The 24,567-nt window shown below is 40.0% G+C and overlaps 1 protein-coding gene across 11 annotated transcripts in view; it reads right to left on the reverse strand.

The window, feature by feature from the left end:
• CEP85L (centrosomal protein 85 like) overlaps nucleotides 1-24,567 on the reverse strand; it is a 209,799-nt gene that overhangs the window by 1,000 nt on the left and 184,232 nt on the right. For all 11 annotated transcript variants that reach the window (XM_045009617.1, XM_045009618.1, XM_045009620.1 and 8 more), the window contains 8 exons: nucleotides 20,901-21,018; nucleotides 17,535-17,711; nucleotides 11,500-11,652; nucleotides 9,955-10,109; nucleotides 8,085-8,202; nucleotides 7,537-7,587; nucleotides 1,315-1,422; nucleotides 637-850 (listed from right to left, as the gene is read on the reverse strand). In XM_045009617.1, the coding sequence (XP_044865552.1) occupies nucleotides 637-850; nucleotides 1,315-1,422; nucleotides 7,537-7,587; nucleotides 8,085-8,202; nucleotides 9,955-10,109; nucleotides 11,500-11,652; nucleotides 17,535-17,711; nucleotides 20,901-21,018 (1,094 nt within the window). The remainder of the gene's footprint in view (nucleotides 1-636; nucleotides 851-1,314; nucleotides 1,423-7,536; nucleotides 7,588-8,084; nucleotides 8,203-9,954; nucleotides 10,110-11,499; nucleotides 11,653-17,534; nucleotides 17,712-20,900; nucleotides 21,019-24,567) is intronic.

Below are 24,567 nucleotides of genomic sequence, written 5' to 3' on the forward strand. Positions count from 1 at the left end.
TCATGTTGTGATCCTACTGGATCTCACAAAATCAAGTCAGATTAATAATCAGTTGGGAGATCTCAGTGCAACACCTATTTGCTTCAGGAGGGGGGTTCTATTAGTAGTAAACCTGTGTTACTGAAAGCATCTTTAAAATTATGTGCATTAATGCCAGTATACTGGCTCATCTGCAAGTATGCTAACAACATATATAATTTTCTCCACTTCTCCTCCTAACCTGTTGGGTACGTTGTGTGCGATCAAAGAGCTGCTGCATTTCACCTTAGAGAAGATGGCACTGCTCTATAAAGTGGTTCCTGATTATGATTTGGTCACAGCATATACATTTGAAAAGAGCTTTGGGATCTTTGTGGTAAGAAGTACATGGGGAATTGCTACGTTTTAGCAGGCTGAGTTCTGCCCCTCCTGTATATCTTATAGCCTGAAGGACATTAACAGGAAATACTTAATAGCTTGGACTAGTAACTGCATGATCAAGAGCACTTGAAAAATATACAAAGAGTGCTGTTTAGATTTCTTCATGGTGACCAGAAAGTACAGGTCTCCGCCAGCCCAAACTAGATTCCATTGCTATAGACTGTGTTTTCTCAATGTCAAAGTACAATATAAATATTGCATGATAATATCACTTACATCTGATTCCCAGCAGTAAGGAGAGGTTAGGCTCCTTGCCCTGAGCTCTCTGGGTGAGAATACTGCATAGTGCTTTCAAGTCAAACAAACAATGGGACATTTCTTTGAACAACTGGTCAGCCACCGGCATCTTTTCAGACATTGGCTGTCTGGACTGTTCCATCTGGCATATCTGCTCCCTCAAAAAGGCGTTCTCTTCCATTAGTCTTTGGTTCTTTGTGAAAAGAAAGAAAGAAAAAAAAAAAGGGCGGTGTCATTTTCTTCACCTAATACTAGCTCACACCAGATGTAGACTTCTCAAAACATTGCCCATACAAAAAAGCAGCATGTTTTCTGTTTCAGACAGTGAACAATATGAATTAAACTGAATGGACTTAGATAAATGATGGCATTTATTAACTGGCAGATTTAGGGCCTATTCTGATTTTAAAAAATAAACATTAAAAATAAACCATCCATATCAAAGCTTCCAGGCTAGAGCACTTGCTCAAAGTGTGAATGGCAATAAATCCCCACCCATGTGTCTGTTTCATTCATTTATCAGGTCTTGTCATTAACCTAAATAGTAAGCTCTTCAGGGCAGGGACTGGCTCTTTACTACATGCCTGCACAGCACCTAGCACAATGGGGCTCAGTTGTGGTAGAAATATTTTTATAAGGGGTTTCTAAATTACTTACTTCAAGCAGAGTTTTATTTAACTGCTGTATATGCCTTTCTTTTTCTTCAATCTCATTTGTCATCTTCTGCATTGTCAGTTTCCCTTGCAAAAGCTTTTCTTCCGTAGACTGGATAGAATAAAAACAGGAATAAGTGCCTTAATTCTTGTATCTTGTCAGTTGGGGTATATTGGTATATTGTGGTACATCGAGATAAATTTTGTTGATTTACTGTACTTGTTATGTTCGGATTTACTTACTCGTCTATTTATTTCACCACCTTGCTATTGGCAGTTAAATGACTCAGCATTTATCTATTACAATAACTTCCTCTAGCAGTCAGTTGGGGAGCAAATCTCTGTAGGACACTATTTCTAGTCAGAAAAAAATGTAAGTTATCATGATAGATTGCTACAGTAATATCACACCTCAGAGAAAAACCCTTAAAAAAATACGTGTCTTCATAAACACAAATACCTGTGGATTTTAAATAGGGAAAAAATGCATGGAGTCTAAAATTACGGTTCATTATAATTAATTCAAAGCAGCTATTTCCTTTTTATGAGGAATGTCTTAACGCCCACTAAGTGTCAATTTTATGCCAATTTCATTGCAACTAACAAGATGAAGTTCTTTTCATCTTTCTTTTTCCATTTTTAAGAATATGGAAACAACCCCTCCTTTGAGTACTGGTGAATTTGATGCTCAGTTCAGATTGAAGGACTTTTTTGGCCTTTGATGATAACTCTTGATATGATGCAGTTACTTTAATTTTTTACAAAATTATTTTTAAACACCTGAACTGTGCAGTGGGGGGTGAAAGAATCCTGATTAAACAAGTGGCTGCAAGGTAAAATAATTTAATAGCTTTTGGGTCACTTCAGCTGTCCAAATGATTATTCTAGCAGTTACAAACCAGCAATAACTTTCTCTGCACCTATTGCTAATAAATACTCAGTTTCTCAGATTTGATTCCTACATTGACCAAAAAGATCAACTCCTCCAATGACGCTGAGTCAACAGCTCTTGAGTGTGCTTTAGTGGTCTCACCTCACTGTCTTTTTGACAGCTGACTGCTTAAATAACAATAAACCCATTTTATAAAGCTTCTTAAGGTTGTTGAAAACATAGATACAGGACAAATTTCACCCCTAATTGGGTCAAAGTTTTGGCAATATCAGCTCATCTGAGACAATGATTTTGATCTCATGAGAAATTCACACCATTGCTTAATTTCCTTTGCCTAGCTTTAATATACATCTCAGATGATAAACACATTTGTCAGACTACATTCATCTAAAACACTTATCTGTACTTATTGTATGTTACTGTGATGCAACATTCCATGTGTTCTTGAAAATAGGGATAATCCTGATCTGCACAAATATATGGAATTTGTTAATGTTTGTATAGTTCTGAAAAGGTACATCACTAAATAATATTTCAGATTACGTGCATGCATCATGTTTTGCGGGTGGAGTGGGTTTCTAGTTCCTGCTTACAGAGGTTACTTCTGGGTTTCAAAAGACACCTCCGCATACATAGTTCCACCTGGATATATATTGCAATTCAGTATGATCGTAGTTATCTTTGTCAGTATCAAGTAGACTTATTTCACCACTTGATGATTTCCCGTATCTATGTTTATATGCTTTGCAGGATTATTTGGCTTAAATCCAGAAAGAGAAGCAGTCAAACTGCCTCACTCAGAATATTAATAAAGCTGAGCTACTGCTTATATAAACTCCTAGTGTGCTAAACCACAGACTCTTGCAAAGCTTCAAAAAGGGAGAATTTTTTTCATGTTGGTAATGTTATCACTCTGAAAGCCCAGTGATATGATCTCACAGTGCATCCAAAGGTTCCTTTATATCCTTTGATCAGCACATTAATATGTAAAACCTGTTGCCTAGTTCCAATTATTTTATGGCAATCCACTCCTATCTTGCTCAAAATACAGTAGGAGCATCGGTGGCAATGCTGCATACGTTGTCACTGGTGCCCTGGCCTTGGGAACTATTTTGATTTAACTTTTCCAGGCCAGTGGAACTCAAGATCGTGTTGCAACAAGAAAAATGGGTGCTCCATAGATTACTGCTTATTACACAATGCTAGCTCATGTATGGGATGGCATTGGCTCTTGGAAAAGTCCTGTAAAATGTAATAGGGAATTTTCTCTCTCTCTCTCTCTCAGAGAATTCTAAGAGGATGGTTAAAGAAATGTAAGCTTAATCATTCTTTATTAAGTTCTATAGTTTAATTTCAATAGGAACCTAATGGTTTCATCCCAGTTCTCTAACCATTTTTCTTGAGGATATGAAGAACTCAAGGAGCAGAAAAGCAATAACTGAAGCAGTCACAGCAAATTGTGCTGAATTGTTCCGAACTGTACAGTGCTTTTGGGGCACAGAAAAATGCCCATGAAGTTTTAGGATAAACTAGTTCCTTTTATGACCTAATATGAAATTACTCTGAGAGTTGCATTCAAAGGCTATTGCACTAATCCACTGCCCATTTGACACCCAATAGCATAGAGCTTTTCCAAATGCATTATCCTGAAAGTAATGAGGAATGGTGCTGCTGCTTCCCTGTTCTGACGCACCAAAACCAAATACAGAGGATTTGTCTTCCCTATTAGGTTTAAATTTTGACTTCTAAATGGGGAATAATAAGAGTTTACTCTTACTGCTGTGCTAAATCACCATGTAGAGCCCCCAGATATTGTTCATTTATATCAACTAAAAGAGGTTTTTACATTCAACAGTCATACTGAATGCATGTTTACATTCTTTGTTTTATGTTCATCCCATCTATGCACATTACAAGTTGGTTTGTTTTTTTAAAAAAAAGACGTGTTCACAAGTACTATTAAGTTTTACCATTTGATTTTCAAAATTCTGTTTGTCATTTGTCTTATGTATAACTCTAGTCACACGCCATCAGTGAATAGTCTGGAAATAATTTCACATACAATTCTACATTACACTGAATCATATGTATGTCATCAGCTCATGAGTCACTGGCATTTGCCAGGGATCACTACAATTAGAAACTTGTATTAATAATTATTAATTCTACCTTGGGTAGGAAATTTCATGCTTAAGTGCACACTCACATATAAGTCCACTGGTTTACCATCCTGGACACACAGTACTATGGTTTTCCCTTTCCCCTCTTGCTGTGTGACTTACTTTATACATTTTCTGTATGAAGTTAACATTCAGTTATGTTAATCCCATCAGACATGATACACAAATAGCTCCACCAATAGGAACGCCAGATATGCATTAGATAACAAGTGCTCTGTACAATCTGGCTTTTCTATCCTTTTTAATATTTTTATTTTTTCATAAGGGAAATGTTAATTTTGTGACAATCTAAATTAATCATTTGAACAGGAATTTTTAAAAAAGCAACTTCCATCTAAATTTTTTATTTCTGAAGATGTACGGCACGCAAAATAACATCTCTCAAAAGTAACCAGGACGTTAATCTCTCACAATAAAAAAACCCAGGAAGATCAAAACTATTACTTAGAGATTACAAATAAACAGGAAATTAAAATGGTCACAAACTGTTGTTTGGAGCAGGATTTGTTTTCATTTCAGCTGACACTTCCAGCAGGCAAATATCAAAAATCATATTGTGGAGGGTACTTTTTTAATAAAATACTGAACTGAAGATAAATTTATAAAGCATAATTTTAAATTGTGGATGAACTCACTGAGTAAATAAGATAAAAAAAGGTATTATTGGTCTGGTTTTTGCTTAACCACATTCTGTGCTTCCTGGTTCTGAAAAGAAATCCTCCCTCTTCTAGTGATGTTAACAATTCACCTGCAATTTCCTATAAACTCCCAGCAGGAGACAGGAGAACAAGTGCTACGTGATGACTGCTGAGGGCAGAGGTCAAGTAAATATGGACTGATGGAACCTTGCTGGCCAGGAACAAGCACTGAAACCCACTTCTCCACCCCCACAAAAATATCAAGATGGCAGGGGAGGGGAGAAGGAAAACGAAAAACAGTCCTGCCACAATGTGAGAGTTACTCTCAACTGTGAAGTCAACAAGCCTGAGACTGCTGATCCCCCTTTGGAGCTGCCTGTGACTCCCTATTCTGAAACAGGCTGGGGAGGAACGGGGCTGGTGAAACAGCCATATTTCTTCTCTCTCTTCCTCTCTCAACAGAAGCACAAAATGACCATGGAGGAGCACACGAGGCATCAGGCAGGTCTACAGAGGGGAATCTGAGTGCTCTGGGGGGCTGACTCCACAGTGAAACAGGCTAGAGAGCTTCTCAGCTTCTAAAGTTCAATTTTTGTTCTTTTGGGGGTGGTCTGCTGAGGCTTGATCCAAAGGCCACTGAAATAAACGGAAAGCCTCCCATTTGCAGCAGGCCATTAGTGCTTACCACCTGGTCCCTGAGGCTCACTGTGGAACTTTCAGAGGGGGTGTTTATGCATCTCCCTGGATGCAAGTGCTGGTGCTCCACATCTAGGAGTCTTCTAGTGGGAAGAGACCGTATTATTTGGGTTGCCACCAAACAGGGCATGGAAGAGCTGCTTACAGGAAACTGGAAGCAGATGTGTTTCAGGGCAAGAATCTCTCTTACAAATAGGAAGACAAGAAAGAGATCCTAATTTAAAAATAGAAGTTTTAAAGGAGAGAGCAAGATCCCTGGTCACACAGAGTCCTGGTTGCACCACTCTGGGAGTAAAAAGGCAACTTAACGCTGCCGTAAATACACAGCTGAGGATTCCCCAGGCCTGCCAAATCCTTTGTTGGCATAGAGCTGGCATAGTTAGTTCTCCGCCATCCCTTTCCAGGACCCCCAAACCAGGAGTATGTGTGGAGCATGCTGCAATCCGGCTCTCCCGAGCGGGCCATTGCAAGCCAGCATTTGGAAACTGCTCTAAATTGGGCCAGGAGCTGAACTGGCCCTGGTTACTTCAGGGATCTGTAAAGAAGGACGCTATTTTGCTGCCTTTGGTGTGCTGACGGATACCCCATTGCACCTGAGATCCTGGTCCTCATACCTAGATTGGTTTTAAACTCATTCTGACCCTCACTTATTTTCTAAAGGTGAAAGTTTTCTACATTGCACACCCAGTACTTATGCAGCAGGTAACTGAAACTGACATTACCTTTATAATGTTGCTGAAGATGCTAAGTCAGACTCTCCTTTCATATAAAACCAATTTTCCTCATGCAACTCCACTGATTTCAGTGGAGTCAGACCTGACTTATGATGGTGTGAGAACAGAATCAGCCTCTCAACTACAGCTGACAGAACACTGGGCACAAGTGTCAGGTATGCAAGCTTTCCTTTTTCCACCTCTTAACCATACAAACATCCCGTACTGAAGATACTGTTTAAAAATAGGCTGTCAATAGCAGCAAGTGCTGACAGTGGACACAGAAGGGATACTGGGGCTAACTCAGGTTAAGGCAGTGCTGGCCTTGGTACCAGTAAATAAAGCAGAGCTTGTAGCCACTGGTCCTAATCCAGATCAACACAGAATTTGACTCAGCCTAAAACCCTCAGCATATTTAATGACTTCCACTGATATGCCACCCAGCAGCAGGGAAGTAGATGGAATAAGAAGGTTAAAACTATAGGGGAACTGGAAAGATCCAGGAAATACATTGCGATGGCATAAGTGTGTTAAGCTACTAAACAGTCAGTCAAACTGATGGGTAAAATTACTCATTTATTTTATGAAAGTAAGTGAAGGAAACTGCTTTGTTAATAGGTATGCCAGATTGTTCATACTGTAGCAATTCATCAATAGTGGCTTTTATTTCAAACCCATTCCTGTTAGATTTCCATTCATTCAAGACTGCAGTCTTAGAACAACTGCTAGTGTTCAATATTTAGGTGTTTAATATGTATTTCTTTTTCTTATCTGACTACAATTTGTGCCGGTCCCATGACACGTTGTTAAAGAGTGTGCAGACATACCAATAGCACCAAAAGTGACATAAGCAGCTCTGACGATATCGGACATGACATCCTTTAGACCATCAGCATAAGGCAGCTTGTAGGGACGCAGTTTTCCACCTTATGCTGGGAATCCAATTTGTTTCTATCCGCAAAGTGCGAAAAAGCTTATTTTAAGTTAAGGCTAAGGAGATGTTCTACTCCAAGCTATTTGGACAGAGATACAGTATCTTTGTTTTAACAGCACATTATCATAAACTGCAACTGCCTAAACCAATGGCAAAATATATACATTACTTACCTGAATTTCTATCATCATCCCAGCTATCTGATTTTGTTGATTGTCTATGACCTATAAAAGAAAACGGAAATATGACTAAGTACCACATTCAAAAAGACGATTGACCCTGTGAGTTTTAAGTAGAACAGTCTCTCTAATTTCTGATCTAGTGACTTTTCTTTTATAAATGTCTAAACCTGGAACTCAAATTACCTATTCTCAAAGAAGTAAATAAAAAAAAAGAAATACTGCTTAATGCTCACACAACAATCTTCATCATGAAATTACTAATTACACAATCACAATTAGTTTTTACCAAGAAACTGGCAGTAAGTTAAGTCTCTCTCTCTGTATTTTATTTGACCAAAAATGGTTTACATTTTCTTGTGCAACTGAGAATTCATGCAAAACAAATGCACTGACTCAAGAAACACATATGTTGAAGAGAAACCGGAATCAGCAATACACGTGAAAAACTGAGTGAGAGAAAAATAAGACAAAAACACAATAGGAGATTCTAAGGTTGTGGATGCTACTGACAGTTCAGCTAATCAGCTTCATGGACTGACCTTGCGGGCTTTCTCGTTCTTTTCTTTGAGGCATTCATTCTCACTCTGAAGCTGTTTTGTGTCCAACATGGGGAGGCGGATACCATCTTCCAGGCATTTTTCTACTTTCTGTTGCAAACTGCAATTCAGAGATAAGAATGGAAAAGCAACTAGTCAATTTATTGGGAAAACAAGGAAACAAAACTGCAGTATGTTTTAGTGGAGGGTTTAAAAACCACTCTAAGCAACATCAACCGATCTCTCACCAAACCCACCAAGACCTTACAAGTAGATTCCAGCTTCGTGTATAAGCAAACTGACAGGTGGGTAAGTGGTGTAAATCCTGGACTTCTTGAAGTCACCATGTCACTAACAAGAACAGATCAATCTAAATACACAGGAAAGTTTTATTACTTATCCAATATATACTCCATCTTTGTAATACTTTGCTGCCTGGTGAAAAAAGTAAATCCTGGACCAGATTCTGTGTTGCATCTCTTGAGGCACGGCACTGGAGGTGCACTCAGAAGGAGGGGAACAACTGTGACTTTAAAACACCTTTGTGCTGCCCATTTTATGGGCTGCTGTGGGGGCTGAATCAGCTCCAGCATTAGTCAGAGCAGTCCTGGGGGTTGTTCTTACAGCAGCTTTACTAAATTTGCCCATGGGGTCCCTATGAGCTCCACTGCAGTCCGATTGCCAAGCACTATGGTCTATCATTCCTGCCCCCTATGATGGGCATGTGAGGGGGCAGCATAAAGCCACAAATCTCAGCCATTACACTGTTTACGCACCAGAGGAATGTTCCCAGCCCCCTGCAGTTCGTTTAAAGCCCCTATATGCGGCCAGAGCTTCCCCCCTCAGCAGCTTTCAAAAATAAATGTGTTGTGTTACAGTGACAATCCTGTTTTCCAATACAGAAACCAGAGATGGTTTCAAATATGTGTAGGCTTTCAGGAGAGACAAAACCATCCCTGTAGATTACGCGGACACAAATAAAAAGGTGCATCAGCTGTAAGATGGAAACAATGTGCCCAGTGATCTGCCTGACTAGATGTCCCAACCGGCTAGCCTTTCATCAGTAACACAATTTTAGACTGCTACTGGCATGTACATTTAGGAAAGTGAGGGGCCCTGAACTAAAGCGACATCCACCCCAAATTATAAGAAATTATCCTTTTCATAACCTCTCCCTTTTGGCTGTCTTTATCACATAACTCCAATTGATATTTTTCCTTTAAAAATGATGCCTTTAAGTAGTATAAAGAATGTAACGTACACCATAGTCTCATTCAATCATCCATCTGGAATTTTTCCATGGAAATCTGCCCAATTTGTTCTTTTATGATTATGTAAGGCCAGCGATAGGGCACCAGCTGCAGTTAAATCTCCCTGTAAATATCCGCCCGCTTCAGAACAAATACCTCCCCCATTAGGAGATGGATGCAGGATTTTTAAATCTTTGACCCTTCCACGGTTAGTTTACCCCTCAGTACATTTCTTCTGAGCTTTCCTACAGTCCAGTCCAGGCTTATTTATTAGCTTGGAATGCTGGGAGTCTCGGAACAATGCTCTTTTGCTGCACATGCTTATTCTATCCAACCCCCACTGGGCACTATGTCATGATGCCAGCTCTCAGAAAGACATTGGTGACAGTCAGCCCCTCCTCTGTTATCATATCATTCGTAACATGATACAAAGGAAATCTCATCATATTTCCAGTACAGTGTCAATGCCTTTTGTGTCACACTGTCACCCTCTGTGTGGTAATATATTCCAGTGTGACACAAAAGTCATTGACACCACACTGGAGTAAAGCTGCAAAGAATTTGGCGGCTTGAAACAACAAGTAGGCTGCAACAGTCCCAGAGCATCACGTAGGTATTCATACCTCTGCACTGTGGTGACCAGGTCTTTTTCTTTCTTTTTCTGACACACGAGATGCAGCTCTTTCTCCCTACATTGTGTTCTAGTCTCTCCAAGCTTCTTCTCCAAATCTGTCACTGTTTCTTGGAGTTGCTTGTTCTTCTCTTCTAGAATGTGCAGCTAAGACATTACAGCCAAACAGTCAGACACAATGCTGAGTTTTGTATTAAGAGTACTTACTACAGGCCCCAGCTTTACAGTTATCTTCGGAATACACTTTTAGCCTCATTTTGACTGTTTCCAACTACAGTGCACTGAAGTCTATTATAATTATCCTTGTTACACTGTTAAAACACCTTTTAACACTTTAAATATTTGTCTTACTAATCAGGTGGGGGGAAAGTGTGATATTCACATTGCAATTCAGTCAAGAGGAATTGCAAAACAATCAGTGATGGTGTGACCCATGGCCAGAAAGGGTTAAGCATCCTGCAAGATAAATGACCTGAATTCAACCTCTAGGAACATATTGGTAGAAAATGTTTGTGTTTTGTGTGTTTACATATATATTGTTAGAGGTTAACAATGTAACAAAACTGTTCTTGTCTATGCTGTATTCTGTTAATTCATATATCAAAAGGAGATCTTAACATTTAAATGAACTGTAAATATAGTGATATCACTGTATTGATCTCTCTTTGAAATGTATAGCAAATCACCTGCGAATGGTGGAAAACAGGCAATTGCCTTATGTTAATCCTTGTAGCTAATTACTGGTGATGCTTAGGAAATAAGCCTTCTTCAAAGTCTCAGTGATTGCCTATTGCTCACCTAAGAACTCCGAGCTGTCAAGAGAAGGCCTAGAACTATATAAAAAAACCTTTGGGGCATGATCCTTTTTATTTCAGATTTGCTTGATGCTTTACACAGGGGAAGCTTGAGTCCTACAACTGAGATCTCCAGTCCCACCGGGATCACCCTGAAGATGAACTTTGGACTATATCCTATGGACAAATTCTGAAAGAGCTCTGCAACTACAAAGCTCACCATCTCTACTATAAAACTGATCTCAGAACTGTATTCATGTCTGTATGCATCTTTTAACCAATACTCACTCTCTTTTCTTTTTTAATACATTTTAGCTTAGGTAATAAGAATTGGCTGTAGGCATGTATATGGGTAAGATCTGAAATATTCATTACCTTGGGAGGTAATGTGTCCAATCCTTTGGGATTGGTATAACTTTCTTCTATGATGAATAAGATTTTCAGTAATCCTCATCATATTTGACTTGGTTATCTGGGTGGAAGCCCAAGGCTGGGTTGCTTTAAGGGAACTGTGTTGGCTTCTGGGTAACCAGTAAGGTATTACAAAAGCTGTTTTCAAAATCTAAGTATTGGAATATGCACCAGCTTTGGGGATTATCTACCCCATTCTTTACAGATTGCCCTAATTTAATAACCTCAGTGTGGCTCCACTGGGACACGGGTCACAAATGCATGTCACAGAATATATTAATATCTATGCCTCTTCTTTTATGTATTATTAAAACCAGATACTTCTCCCTTACCTGCTTACTCTGCCTTTCTACATCATCCAGCGTTGGCAGGTCAGCTAGATATTTTTCTAGGGTTTCAATTCGTCTCTGTTTGTCTTTGTTTTGTTCAGACTCTTTTTGGCATTTCTTTTTCAGGCTATTTATGTACCTGTCTCTGGTTTTAAGCTAAAAAGAGTAATAAAATTACATAATTTATTATGGTACAAAATAAATCTGTACAAGATAATGAAGAATCTATTTCCAAATTCTCAAAACTCAGCAGACCTTTAGAAGCTACATTCTTAGCCAGAAGTAAGGGTTAGTTACTACAGAAAATTACAGCAAAGGGTCATTTATTTTGCTTACATCCAGTATCGCCTACCCAGAACAATTACCATCTTTCAATATTTGCGTTGGGCCAAACATTTGAAGCTACAATTATTTTACCTCCATTTATATGACCCACTGCTTGGGAATTGAAAACATCCTTATTTAACACATTCTTTTTTATGTCAATTGCCCACCATCTGCTAGGAAGTTTCTCACTATTTTGGCTTGCTCTACGTGCATGCCTGGGAGAACTGGGACAAAACTACTGTGTGGACAGTCAGAGAGTCTGCATTTTGCTACATGTCTGTATGAATCCTTGGAGAGAAAAAACAGAGGCAGAGAACTGTTTCTGAGGATAATGCAAAGCCTGGTCTGAGGCTACTGCAGAAGAGCTGTCTATGTTCTGCTTTTTTCCTGCTGCTATCCAGGCAAACAGGACTGGTGTACATTTTTTGTAAATAAACATATTACACTAAGATAGTGGTTTCCAACCTTTTTATGCTCAAGTTCACTTTTTGAATCTAAGGGCAACCCAGGATCTACCCCGCCCCTTCTCGAAAGCCCCGCCCTACTAACTCCTTCCCCCCCTGCCTCCCGTCGCTTGCTCTCCACCACCCTCACTCACTTTTCACCGGGCTGGGGTAGGAGTTTGGGAGGGAATGCGGGCTCTGGGCTGGGGCCAATAGGTTCGCAGTGTGGGAGGGGGCTCTGGTCAGAGCCTGGGGCAGGGGATTGGGGTACAGGAGGGGGTGAGGGGTGCAAGCTCTCGGCGGGAGTTTGGGTGCAGGAGGGGTCTCTAGGCTGGGGCAGGGAGTTGGGGTGCAGGATGGGGTACAGGGTGCTGGCTCTGGGAGGAGAGTCAGGGCTGGGGTGCAGAAGGGGGTATAGGGTGCTGGCTTCAGGAGGGGGCTCAGAGCTGGAGGTTGGGGTACAGCCTCCTGCCGGGCAACACTTGCCTCCGGCAGCTCCCGGTTGGCAGTGCAGCGTGGCTGCTGCTAAGGCAGGCTCCCTGCCTACTCCAGCCCCACACCACTCCTGGAAGGGGCGAACGCATCCCAGCAGCCCCTGGGGGGCGGCGAGGGGCATGTGGCTCTGCATGCTGCACCTCTCTGCAAGCACCGCCCCCGCAGCTCTCCTGGCCAATGGGAGCTGTGGGGGCAGTGCTTGCAGGCAGGAGCAGCGCGCAGAGGGAGACCTCTGCCCCCTCTGCCCCCGGGGCTGCACTGGCCACTTCTGGGAGCAGCATGGGGCCAGGGTAGGGATTCTGCCTTAGCAGCAGCCACACTGTACCACCAGAGGTCGCAATCGACTGGGAGATCCTCTAGGATCGACCAGTCGATCGCAATCAACCGGTTGGTGACCACTGCACTAAGAAAATACCCTGATACTATGCCACCAATTTCTCATCCAAATTGAAACCTCTCTGCAAGACCCTGAATTTTTGCTGCTCAGCCTAAGGGGCAACAGCTCTGGTTTTGGGCTTTGATGTCGTATAGCATCATACCACATAGCCACTTTTACTCCCAACTCTTGAACTTTTCAGGTACTTATTCTGTATAACTTGATAACTTGAGAGAGCTTTCTTTGATCTGTGGCACATTAGCCACTAGAGCATACAGCCCTACTTAAAAAAAAATCCAAAAACTTATAACACACACATGCTTCTGAGTTCTTGGGTAAATGCTATGGTTCAAAGCCATGTATACAAGAAACTGCATGGCCTCCGATAGAGCACTGGACTGGGGGTCAGGAGAGTTGGTTCTATTCCTGCTTCTGCCACTGATCTGCTGTTTGACACTGGGCAAGTCACTTCACATCCCTGTGCCTGTTTCCCCTCCTATCCTTTGTTTTTCGGGCAGGGACTGTCTTGTTTTTCGGGCAGAGACTGTTTCTCTGTATATGCTTGCTAAGCACAATAGAGTCCTGATCCATCTGGTGCCTAAAGGTACTGCAGTGATAATAAACAATAATCCCTAGCTCTTAAACAGTGCTTTTCATCATTACATGTCAAAGTGCTTTACAAAGGAAGTTACTATAATCAGGCCCATTTTACAGAGGGGCAAATGAGGCACAGAGGTGAAGTGACTCATCCAAGGTCACCCATCAGGCCAGTGGCAGAGCCAGGAACAGATCCCAGGTCTCCTGAGTCCAGTGCACTACCCACTACGCCAGTAACAGTGGTTTACTCATGATACTCTTCTTGAGTTACAAAGTGTTATTTCAACTCTCATTTTATAATATACACACAATATAAACAGGTGACCAGATAGCATCTTCTCAAGACAGACATCCTAAATGTTTGGTTTTGGATATTATTTTGTGCAACAACTAAGAGAATTAAAAACAACTTCAAATACATAGCTATCGGGACTAAACTTAATAGGAATCTGATCCAAAAATTTGACCTTGACACAGTCCAACAACTACATCAGAGGACATCACAATGAAATAGCAGCTTTGTTAAGGCTGACTTTCTACAGGAATCTTAATTCACCATCAGCCTGCAAAATAATTTCTTTGCTATGTTTGATAACCAAGATCAGTACACATACACACTTTCCGGGCACTTGCTTTATTAACAAGGACTTTAAAAAAAAAAAGACTACTCAAAACCTTCTCACTCAGGATCTGATTTAATGAAAACTCTACCCATATTGCTCAGATCAACAGCCTAGCAACTTACAGGATTAGAAATACTTGTCGCTATGAATAAGTGTGAAATGTAACCCTTTAAAATATCAAATACAATTGGTGTTTCTGTGTCTAGTGATGGAAACATCCATCTTGCTGAAAAACAAATGTTATGTGTGACACTGGCAATGTCAGAGTCTAATGATGGAGTCTATAAAAGTGTTTAGTAGCTGACAACATCTGAAAAGCTTTTCCAGGGACAATTTTCTAAACAAGTCAGGATCCTGGGGGCTATGGGAGGGCTATATACACATTCTGTTAAGTTTTAAGATTAGTTTTGATATGAATCTCTTAATTATCAGGGCCTCAAAAACTGATACAGCATTCAGGCTGTTCTATGACATTTCTTACCAGGTAGAGCCCAAAAGTATTTGGAGATACATCGTAGAGTTAGGATGCTTCCCCAAACCTCTGACCTTCCAAAAATGCCTTTGCTCCTCTGCCCTGTCATCTTCCTTTAGAGGATGCTGGCCTTGTGCTTTCTTCAGTGAGGTTTTGCACAACTATTTCATCCACTAAAATCCTCCAGCATTTTCAGGGACAGACATAGTGCCTTCTCCACATCTCCCCTTTCCCTCTTGCACCCATACCCTGAGGTTCCTCTCCTCTGTAGCTTCTCTCCCTCGATTAGCTGGATTGTCAGCCACTGATATTCCCCTTCCTTCCAGCTCCACACCCCCAATTTCCTCTCCCCACTTCCTAAAGGATTATTTTCCCTGTAAAGGTCAGCCCTCAACAGTTAATGTTAATGTCAGTATTAAGGTGAAAACTTAATTTTGTCCTCTTGTATGCAGCGGGGGTGGGGCGGGTTGAAGGAAGGGGGTTCCCTTACTAGTAGTTTGTTTCAATCACCCACTCCTTGCCTTGGGATAGAGATCCCTTGCACGGCCTTTGGGGAGGAGGAATTCACCCAGAAATCACTTCAACACCTTTCTCAGTAATGATCTGTTTTATCAGCAAATAGTTCCCCGGATGAGCAAAATAATTTCAGCACCCCCCATCATCAATCCCTCAGTGACTGATTAGGGGCCTCCTCCCCTTTAGGCTCTGACTGATCCTAACATCAGCCCAGTGATGGTGGTGCACAGGGGTCATGCAGACAGGCTGCCTCCTGGACCTAGCCCCCAATCCAGAGTTCAGACCTCCTGTCAGCTGTGTTCCTACTGCGGCACATGCCCTTTCTGGCCCTGCATTTCCTCCTTTCTACAATTACAATCCCATCCTACTTTAATGCATTCATTTAATTACATGATCACATATTTTTTTCCCCACAGGATCCTTGGCTCATTCAGTCCACAGGCTGGATGGGGTTTAGGGAATAAGTCATGGTTGTGTAGTAAATTAGGCTGCAGAGATTCTGCCCAACTCCCAGAACAGCCCAGAATTAGGAGCCATCCTCGTCTTGCATTGTAAGTTCTACGCTGCACCTCTGAAAGAGGCGGCAGCTTTTCACTCATGGATTTGGCACATTCACGCTAGAAGGCAGAACAGCTCAGTATGAGAGACGTGTGTCTGCTGTATTAGACACAGTGGTTCTAGTCCCAAACTTTCCACACTATTTTAAAAAAATGTTTATTTATTCATGTTAATAAGTGCTTCAAAACAGATGAATTTTCAAACTGTTGGGCTGAGGCACATGGATACAATTTTCCTTTAAAGCGACACCCTGAGCAAACCTCGTTGACATGAGCTGAAATCAGTGTCAGCAACAGGTTGTAACTGGTTTCTGAATACCATTCGAACATTCAAGAGAGGTTCAGATCCATTCATGCTGACACTGTGGTCAGCAATGGTAATTTTTCTGTTGCAGACATGATTTAGTGGAGTTTTAAAAATAAATTGAGTCGTCAGTTTGTGTAGCATATTTTAAGATTTGCCCAGGGTTGCTCAGAGGATGCGATGTTCTTTCTAAGGGAATGTGCTCAACTGAAAGTAAGTAAAGAAACAAAAATTAAGATTTCAACACATTGTCACAAGTCTTTGTGCTTACAAGCCTACCGCCTTCTCTACACCATGGAATTTTAACAGAAAATGTCCCTCTTTGGCTCGCATTAGGAACCACAAGACCCATACTGAAGACGGGTGATTTCAGCACCAGGTCATATATGCTTGCTGGGAGCAAGCTTAATTAATACGGTGCTGTAAATGGCAGTTGGAACAGAGAAAGCCATCTACATTCGGGCTAACACCAGTGAAGCTGCCCACAGTTTTCTCATCCCTCCAGGAAAAGCTAATGCTCCCTCAGCCACTATTCTCTCTCCCTGTTCTGAATGTTCCACTTTAGGGAGGATAGCAACACATAAAAACAAATTACAATCCATGTGGCAGCCATGTTAAAAAACTGCTACAGGTTATGGTACTTGTGGCGGTATATAGCATCTGTTTGGCTATTATTATTTGTTACCTGGATTACAGTCACACCTAGAGCATCACTGCAGTAGGCACTGAACACATACAAATAGCAAGACTGCCCCTGTCCAAGGGGTTTTTTTTTTAAATGAAAAACCAAAAGCCCTCATGCTGCCACTCAGGGCTGGCTCCAGGTTTCTTGCTGCCACAAGCAAAAAAACAAACAAACAAACAAACAAAGAGAAAAAAAACCAGGGGGGGGGGAGAAATGCCACCGCAGAAGCAAAAACAACAACAAAAAACTTGCTGTCACTGAAGGGGAAACCACAACAAAAACCTGGAGTGCCGCCCCTTAAAAAGTGCCGCCCCAAGCACATGCTTGGAATGCTGGTGCCTAGAGCCGGCCCTGGTGCCACTCTGTTGACATGGTTAATGTTTGGTACACTTCTACTGGGCATGATTCACCTGTGATACTCCAGTTTCACCCAGTGCAGCTCCACTGAAATCAAGTAATTGTGTAACATAACGTAACACTGGAACAAGTGGTGAATCAGGCTCGGCATGTTTGAATGCCATATTGTGGATGGACTATAGATACCACAGGATAAATTAGAACCTACACATTAGTTGCTTTCTGCTTAAAAAGTTCTGATACAGTCATGGCACAAAGGTGAAATCTAAACATGAGAGCCACTTACTTTCTCTTCCATCTTCTTTTTCTCTTCACTGGATTTGTTTGAAATTTGCTTGAGAAACTCATTGAGTTGCATTTCCTTATTCTCAACTGATGCAAGCTTTTGCTCAAGCTCCTCACAGTGAGATACTGATCTTTCTGAAAATGGAGCTTGCAATGATGTATTCTCATATTGTGAATGCTTTAAAAAAAAAGTATATAGTTAAAGTGCAGCTGACAGTCTTACATAACTGAATGGCTCCTAGAGAAAACCCTCTCACTTGGTAGATTGAAAAATACAGTGCCTGTCTTACAAAGAAAATGCACATATGCTACAACATGTTTACTGAGGAGAGGTGACACAGCACAAGCTACGAAAAATAACTGCACTGGTGTTCATTAGGCTACATCTAGACTACAAGCCAGTGATTCCCCTGCTCACGTACACATACTCATGCCAGCTCTCATCAAACTAGCACAAGTGTAAATAGCACAAGCAGGGGAATCGCACCTCAAGCTCGTAGGGAAGGCATAGTCTTATATAACATTTTTTGTACACAAATAGAGTGGGATTTAATTTTCAGTCAATATTGGATGTCTGAGCATAAGCATGAAAAAATAAGCTAATACACCATGAATTTCTGGAAGTTATACTTTGTGGAGCAGGAGAATATCTGAATTTGGCAATCATACCTTAAAATGAAGAATTATGATGATCTCCATAACATGCTTAAAGGGACAAGGTCATGTCAATTCTGGCCCCAAATTTAGGTTTTTCTTTTACAGAAAACCAAGACATCCATAGTGTCGAAGAAAAACTAAGTTCTCGCTTTTTGTTTGGGTACAGCAAAATCAAATACTTTATTACTTTCTCTAGTGATCACAAGAGGGAGAGAGTGTCATAGGAAACTGGGTTGCCCCTAGTCCCGGATGGATCTCTCTCAATTAGTAAGCAATTCATAACAATCATTTATACCTTTGTAACAGACAATGGCTAGCAAACCTGGAGACAGTAAAAAGAAAACATTTGCATTTGTTTATACATAAGCCTATTCGCTATCTTATTTGTCTTCAATACTAGAACAAAAACAAGACTGCATTTCACAAGGTCGTAATGACTTTTCACACAATTCACTCTGTACCACATTATCTTATTTCTACATCTCTCTAACTCATGCTAACTTAGTTAACATACATTTAAGATCCTTCAAATCCTTGTTAATTATTTCCTGGCCTCCACAATAGTGTTTCCAATCCCAAACACTGCATTAGAACCCAAAAAGCAAGCCAGACTGCAAATGACTATGAACAAACCGAAATATTGCAATGGTAGATATTATACATCTTTAGAAGCATTATTATCCCTATTTTTCAGATGGAGAAACTGAGGTACAGAAAGATGGAGTGACTTGCCCAAGGTCACAAAAGTGGCAGAGCCAAGAAGGGAACCTAGGTTTTATATCTGCTGCTCTATCTACTGCACCAAGTTGCCTCCTCATTTCACCGGAGTGAAAATTACATTTCTGTTTTCACTGTCCATGGTGAGAGAAGTGCAAGATGGAGACAGATTGCAATTTACTTTTCATCACTCATGCTTTTTTTTTTTTTAAAAAGACTTGCAGTTTCAGTACTCTACTTTGGAATTTATACGGCAATTTGATTTTGTTAAAAGACATGATTTTTGCGCTGACAGTGTCCCTTTAACAAAACAGACAAAATATTCAGAATAATTTTTAAAATCTTTTCAAAGATTAAGCTATGTACCGTATTTTCCGGCGTACAAGATGACTTTTTATACTAAAAAACAACCCCCAAAAATCGGGGGTCGTCTTATACGCCGGGTATAAACAGCGGGCAGCCCAGAGCCCTCTGATTCCCGGCCGCGGCTGGGATTTAAAAGGCTCTGGGCTCCCCCCCTCGGAAGGGGGGGTAGTCTTATACGGCGAGTATAGGCCAAACCCTATGTTTTAACTGTAAAATTAGGGGGTCGTCTTATACGCCCAGTCGTCTTATACGCCGGAAAATACGGTATTAGAAATACAATTAAGAAAAATAACTCCCAGGAATAGATGCTGAATAAACCAATTAAAGCAGAAATCCTCTGAGGCTTGATTTTAAAAATGCTATTAATTAAGAAAAGCATTCGTTAATGTTTTACATAAAGTTTACTATTTACATGATTATATGTAAGATGGTGTGCAACACCCTTTTCCTAAAAAATAATAAAACCAACACAGAACATCCTTGCAAGTTCTAGGGTAACTACCCCTTTCATGTAGAAAAAAATGTCAATACTTCTTTTCTTTCAAACTCACACCCACCCAATCTCTAATAGGTAACTATTTCAGTATAGAAAAGCATGTTTACAACTTTAAAATAATTTTACAAAATAAGAAGATTTGCAGAAGTGCCTACGGCTGGGATTAAGCACCTAAATCCCTGAGGCGCCTGAAAATCTTTCCCTAAATAATTAACAATGCACGGTGTTTCCATTTCAGTCAATGCATTTGTTAGCTTACAGGCATGCTAAATTCTCAGTCCCAACAAGCCAATGATCAGGCATTCAGACTCCTCTTTCTATGGGCTTATACGTACACTGGGCCAGGTCCTCAGCTGGCATACATAACTATCGCTCCAATGACATAACTGGAGTTATGCTTAAGTACATGAACTGAGGATCTGGTCCATTGATTGTAATAAGAAAAAGATTAAGGTGATACAAGGGAAACAGGATAGGAGAATCTTTTGTCTACGCTTGCCATTGTCAGTCTTCCCGCCCCCATCTCCCTCTGGATGCATCTTTGGGCACTATCCCAGGTCCTACTTAGGTTTCCCTGCCAAATTTGTCTTCTTTTGACATGCAAAGTTACTCCATTGGTACCTTGATTGACCATCACAGCCCAGGCTTCTACATCTTTTCCATTTATTTTAAGGTGTTGAACTTCAGACAATATAGCTAACACTGCAATGTTACTCTTCTTGAACCTCCTCATTTAACTTCATCTTTAACATTACCCTGCACCCTGTCTTAGAGATCCCTCTGCTGGCTGAATACTATGATGGCTCTAACCTCATTCTTCACAACACACACTTTTTTCAGATTTCAAACACATACAATAGTAAAATTAATGTTAAGCACAAAATACACTTAATATAAAAACAGTTGATCTAAAACTTGTAAAACACTTATGCAATTATTGGGGAAAAGTACATTTTAACAGAACATTCTGAAATGTATGCAAAGTATGAGTATTAGGCAATATTATAGACAACAAACAATTTAAACGGTTTTACTTTCTGGCCTGCAATGAACTGTGAACATGCCCTCGGGTATTTCTGATACGTTCAGTTAATATATATTGAAATACCTAAACAAAAATAACCATCCTACCTGTAAATTAGTCACGTACGATTCTTCACAATTCACAATATGGCTCAGCCTGGCATGTTGAGCCCGTAATTCATTCTCCCGTATCTTCTGATGTAAACTGTTAATTTGTTGCTTCTGCCTGTAATACATGAAGCCAGATTACTTTGGGGGTAGAGAGAAGGAGAGGAAACCATGAATCTTGAAGATTTATGCTTCCAACCACTATAGCAATAAAGACCAACCTTCAACTTCCTTTGAGCACGTGAAAGAGAAAACTATATAGTCTCCACCTGGCCAAAGTTAGATGTTTCACCATTCTGAATCTATAGTAACTCTGGGATTTCCCATTGCAGTCTATCTGAAATTAATCCAGATTTGGTCCAGAATTGGAGTCCCACTAGGCTATGAAATACAGACGTCTGCTAAGATACATGGTCACATATATTCCCCATAAAGCATATACAAAATGAGCTAAATTCAGCCTGGAGAATCCAGGTGGAACTCCTGTGGAAGTGTGTCTTGAAACCACCATGAATCTGACAGGCAGAGATGTCTTTTATACCAGGGGTTAGAAAAGGGGCAGGGTTACACCTGCTTTTGCTCCTCTGGTTGCATATTATGCTTTTTTCACATAACTGAAATTTACACACCACCGGGAAAGGGGGCGGGGGAGGCAGAAAAAAGTTTAAAAGGAAAAGTCATGACCATAAAATAAGGATGGCAGTGTTTAACCTAAGACCCTCCTTCTAGTTGCTTTTTCTGTTTATTATTTCCTCTTCTGACTGCTTTACGAATGAGCTATAGTGCATTTAAGTTTACACAGCACTGGATATCAAAGTTGTACAAGTTAAACTACTTTATCACTTGCACCAATCTTCCCTCCAGATTACATGAGAGGCATACATTATACCACTATTTATAAAACAACTGGATTTGAACTAGTATGGTTAGAGGGCCAAACACAACCCTGGATGTCAATTTACAAGTCAATGGAGTTACATCAGAGATGGGTATGGCCCAAGAAGTCCACTAATCTCTTTCCTGAGAGACGGGGGCTTCCGGCCGACTACAATCAGCTTTGTCACACAGGCCTGTGAAAACCTTAAATGCACACAGATACCTTGGAGGGACAATATTTAGAAATAATAAAAATTCTGCACTTATCTCATTCTTTGTACTTCTCCATTTTCCCCTCCCCCCGCCCCCGTTCTTGTTTCGTGGTGTTTTTGGTTGATTTTGTTTTATTATACTAAGAGGGATTTGCTGGGAGACAGGATAATTGATTAAGTATTCATCTGTTCCTGCTGCTTATACATCACCTAAATTCACAAACCTGTTTGTGACATCACAATTAAATTCTTTGGAGATTATAGCTGTGGTGAGTGGGAATAAACAGCAGGAGCAGATTAATTTCTAAGGAAAGAGATCCATCTTTGAGCAAACAGCCTCCCCCCACCCCCGTAAAAATTATAATCCATAACCAGAGTGGTGTCTAAATTGAACGTCTTCCAAATATTCCCAGGAGGCATCAGAAGGTTTTCAATAAAAGTAAAGCAGCAAGAAATGGAAAAAATATGAGAAGTTGGTTAGGGAAAGGAACCCTTTGATTAGTTAGGTAAGGAATCTCTGAGGCCAAATCATGAGAAAAAAATAAAGTAAAACCAAACACACAAAAACTCAATTAGAGGGATTTTTTTTTTAAGCCAGGAAAATTCACCCAGCTGGCATGAGCAGACTGTGTCCCAGTTATTCCACCTCATAGAGGAATTTGCTGCTTAAAAAAAAAAGAAGCAAATTTACATGTCCCATAAATATTGCATAAGCTGTGGTATGTATTATACATATATTGGGATGTATGGGGAAACTATAAGAAAGGCTTAACTGTACACCGTATTAAGATAATTCATTAAATATAATGCATAAGAATAAATAAATTTCAACATGTCCTATGATACAATGAAATTTTTTTAGCCACCTCTCCTCCTTCCCAGTCTATGTGGAAGGAATGAGCCCAGTTAACAAGGAATGAGTAACACTGGAAAAAATAAATTGGCTCTAAAAGAGGAGGAATGCTACAATAAACAATTTCGATTTGGGTCTTTATGCACTATTGCATTTCAAATAATAGTAATAACAAGAGCTCCAAATCCTGGTATGAAGGGAGAGGATTTGAAGGTAGAGAGTATATGATCTTTACTAGAAAGAGACACATAGCATTATCATGAGAGAGATGATGAGGTCTTAGTAATTGTGACCAAGAACACAACATAATTTATTAAGGACGGGCAGAACCAAGTTCAGCAAACTCATTTAATATGAGACCTCTTAACCTGAGGTCAAAGTGGGATGATAAAAGGTGAACAGTTATTATTGTGCATAATTTATTTTATTAGAACATTTTCACCAAGTCTGATTTAAATTATGTAAGGAACCATCACTCAACTGTTGAAGCAACTGCACTCTCCCCTTCTCTTTTGGTTGATCATATCTCAACATTTGTTTTAAATTTGCATTCCTGAACAGATACTAAACAGTTGAACTGAGCATTTAAAAATACTATTGAACTTCAAAATACATCACTTTTTTTTTAAACCAATCCTCTTCCAACTAATCCCCAGAGGAAAATAAAACGAGCCAAATTAATCCCTGGTGTAAATGATTACAGTGGATTGAATTTGTCTCAATACTTTGTGGTTCAAACTGCAAAGTGTAGTTAGAATTTATCTGCCATCCTAAAACCTTGTCAACTAACGACATCATGGAAAAGTTTCCATAGATCATGTAATTCTTGTGCAATTGTCTTCCTGAAGATGCACTCTCTCACAGTAAACTAACTTCAGGCCATAGGAAAACAAAACTATGAAAGTTGATGGCTATTCATGAACAAAGAACAAAAAACAAACACTATAGAAATATATTCACTATATGCATATAATCCTATAAGTCTTTAGAGTTCTCTGACAATGAAAGACCTCATACCATGTGCATTTCATTGCTGATGTTGTCATACGCTAGGATAGTTTTAATCCTTTGTTACCCCACAGCTGTTACTACTAATCCACTACATAACCCTAGGCTATGAGGGCTTTGTTTAAAAAAAAATTGTGTGTAAGAGCTTCAGATGATCTCACAAATATATAGCCTGTGTGTGGCAGTGGAAATACTATACCTGACAACCTGTCTGTTTTCAGCTAGTAATTCTAGCATTTTCAAGAAGACTCTTTATGCTCTTTTCAAGTCTCTGCTCAGATAAATGGCAACATTTAATATCAAGGTTGGTAGGCCAAAAAAATTAACCAGCCTTGAAACAGATAGCTAGTTTCACCTTCCAGATGGAGCTATTATTAGACTAGGTCAGCTTTAATATTAATCACCTTAACAGTGTCCTCTGTCTTCATAAAGGACAAAACTAGAGCTCACTGAAATTTTTTGTTTTGAAATTGATGTTTGAAAAAAAAAATTCAAATTCACAACCCTATCCCCAAATTATCTTCTGTGGTCATTTTTTTTTAATTCATCTTTTTGATGAACACAGGAATTTTTTTTTAATCTGCATTTTTCAGCCAGCTATAGCTAAAATGTATGTCAGATGGCAATGAAAACAGTCTCATTCATTCACAGGACCGCCATTCTCTCATGAAAGGCCATCTCTGAAAATTCAATACGAGGTGTAGGAAAAAAGAAAACA

Source organism: Mauremys mutica, chromosome 3 (assembly GCF_020497125.1).
Source record: "Mauremys mutica isolate MM-2020 ecotype Southern chromosome 3, ASM2049712v1, whole genome shotgun sequence".
Lineage (NCBI taxonomy): Eukaryota > Metazoa > Chordata > Testudines > Geoemydidae > Mauremys > Mauremys mutica.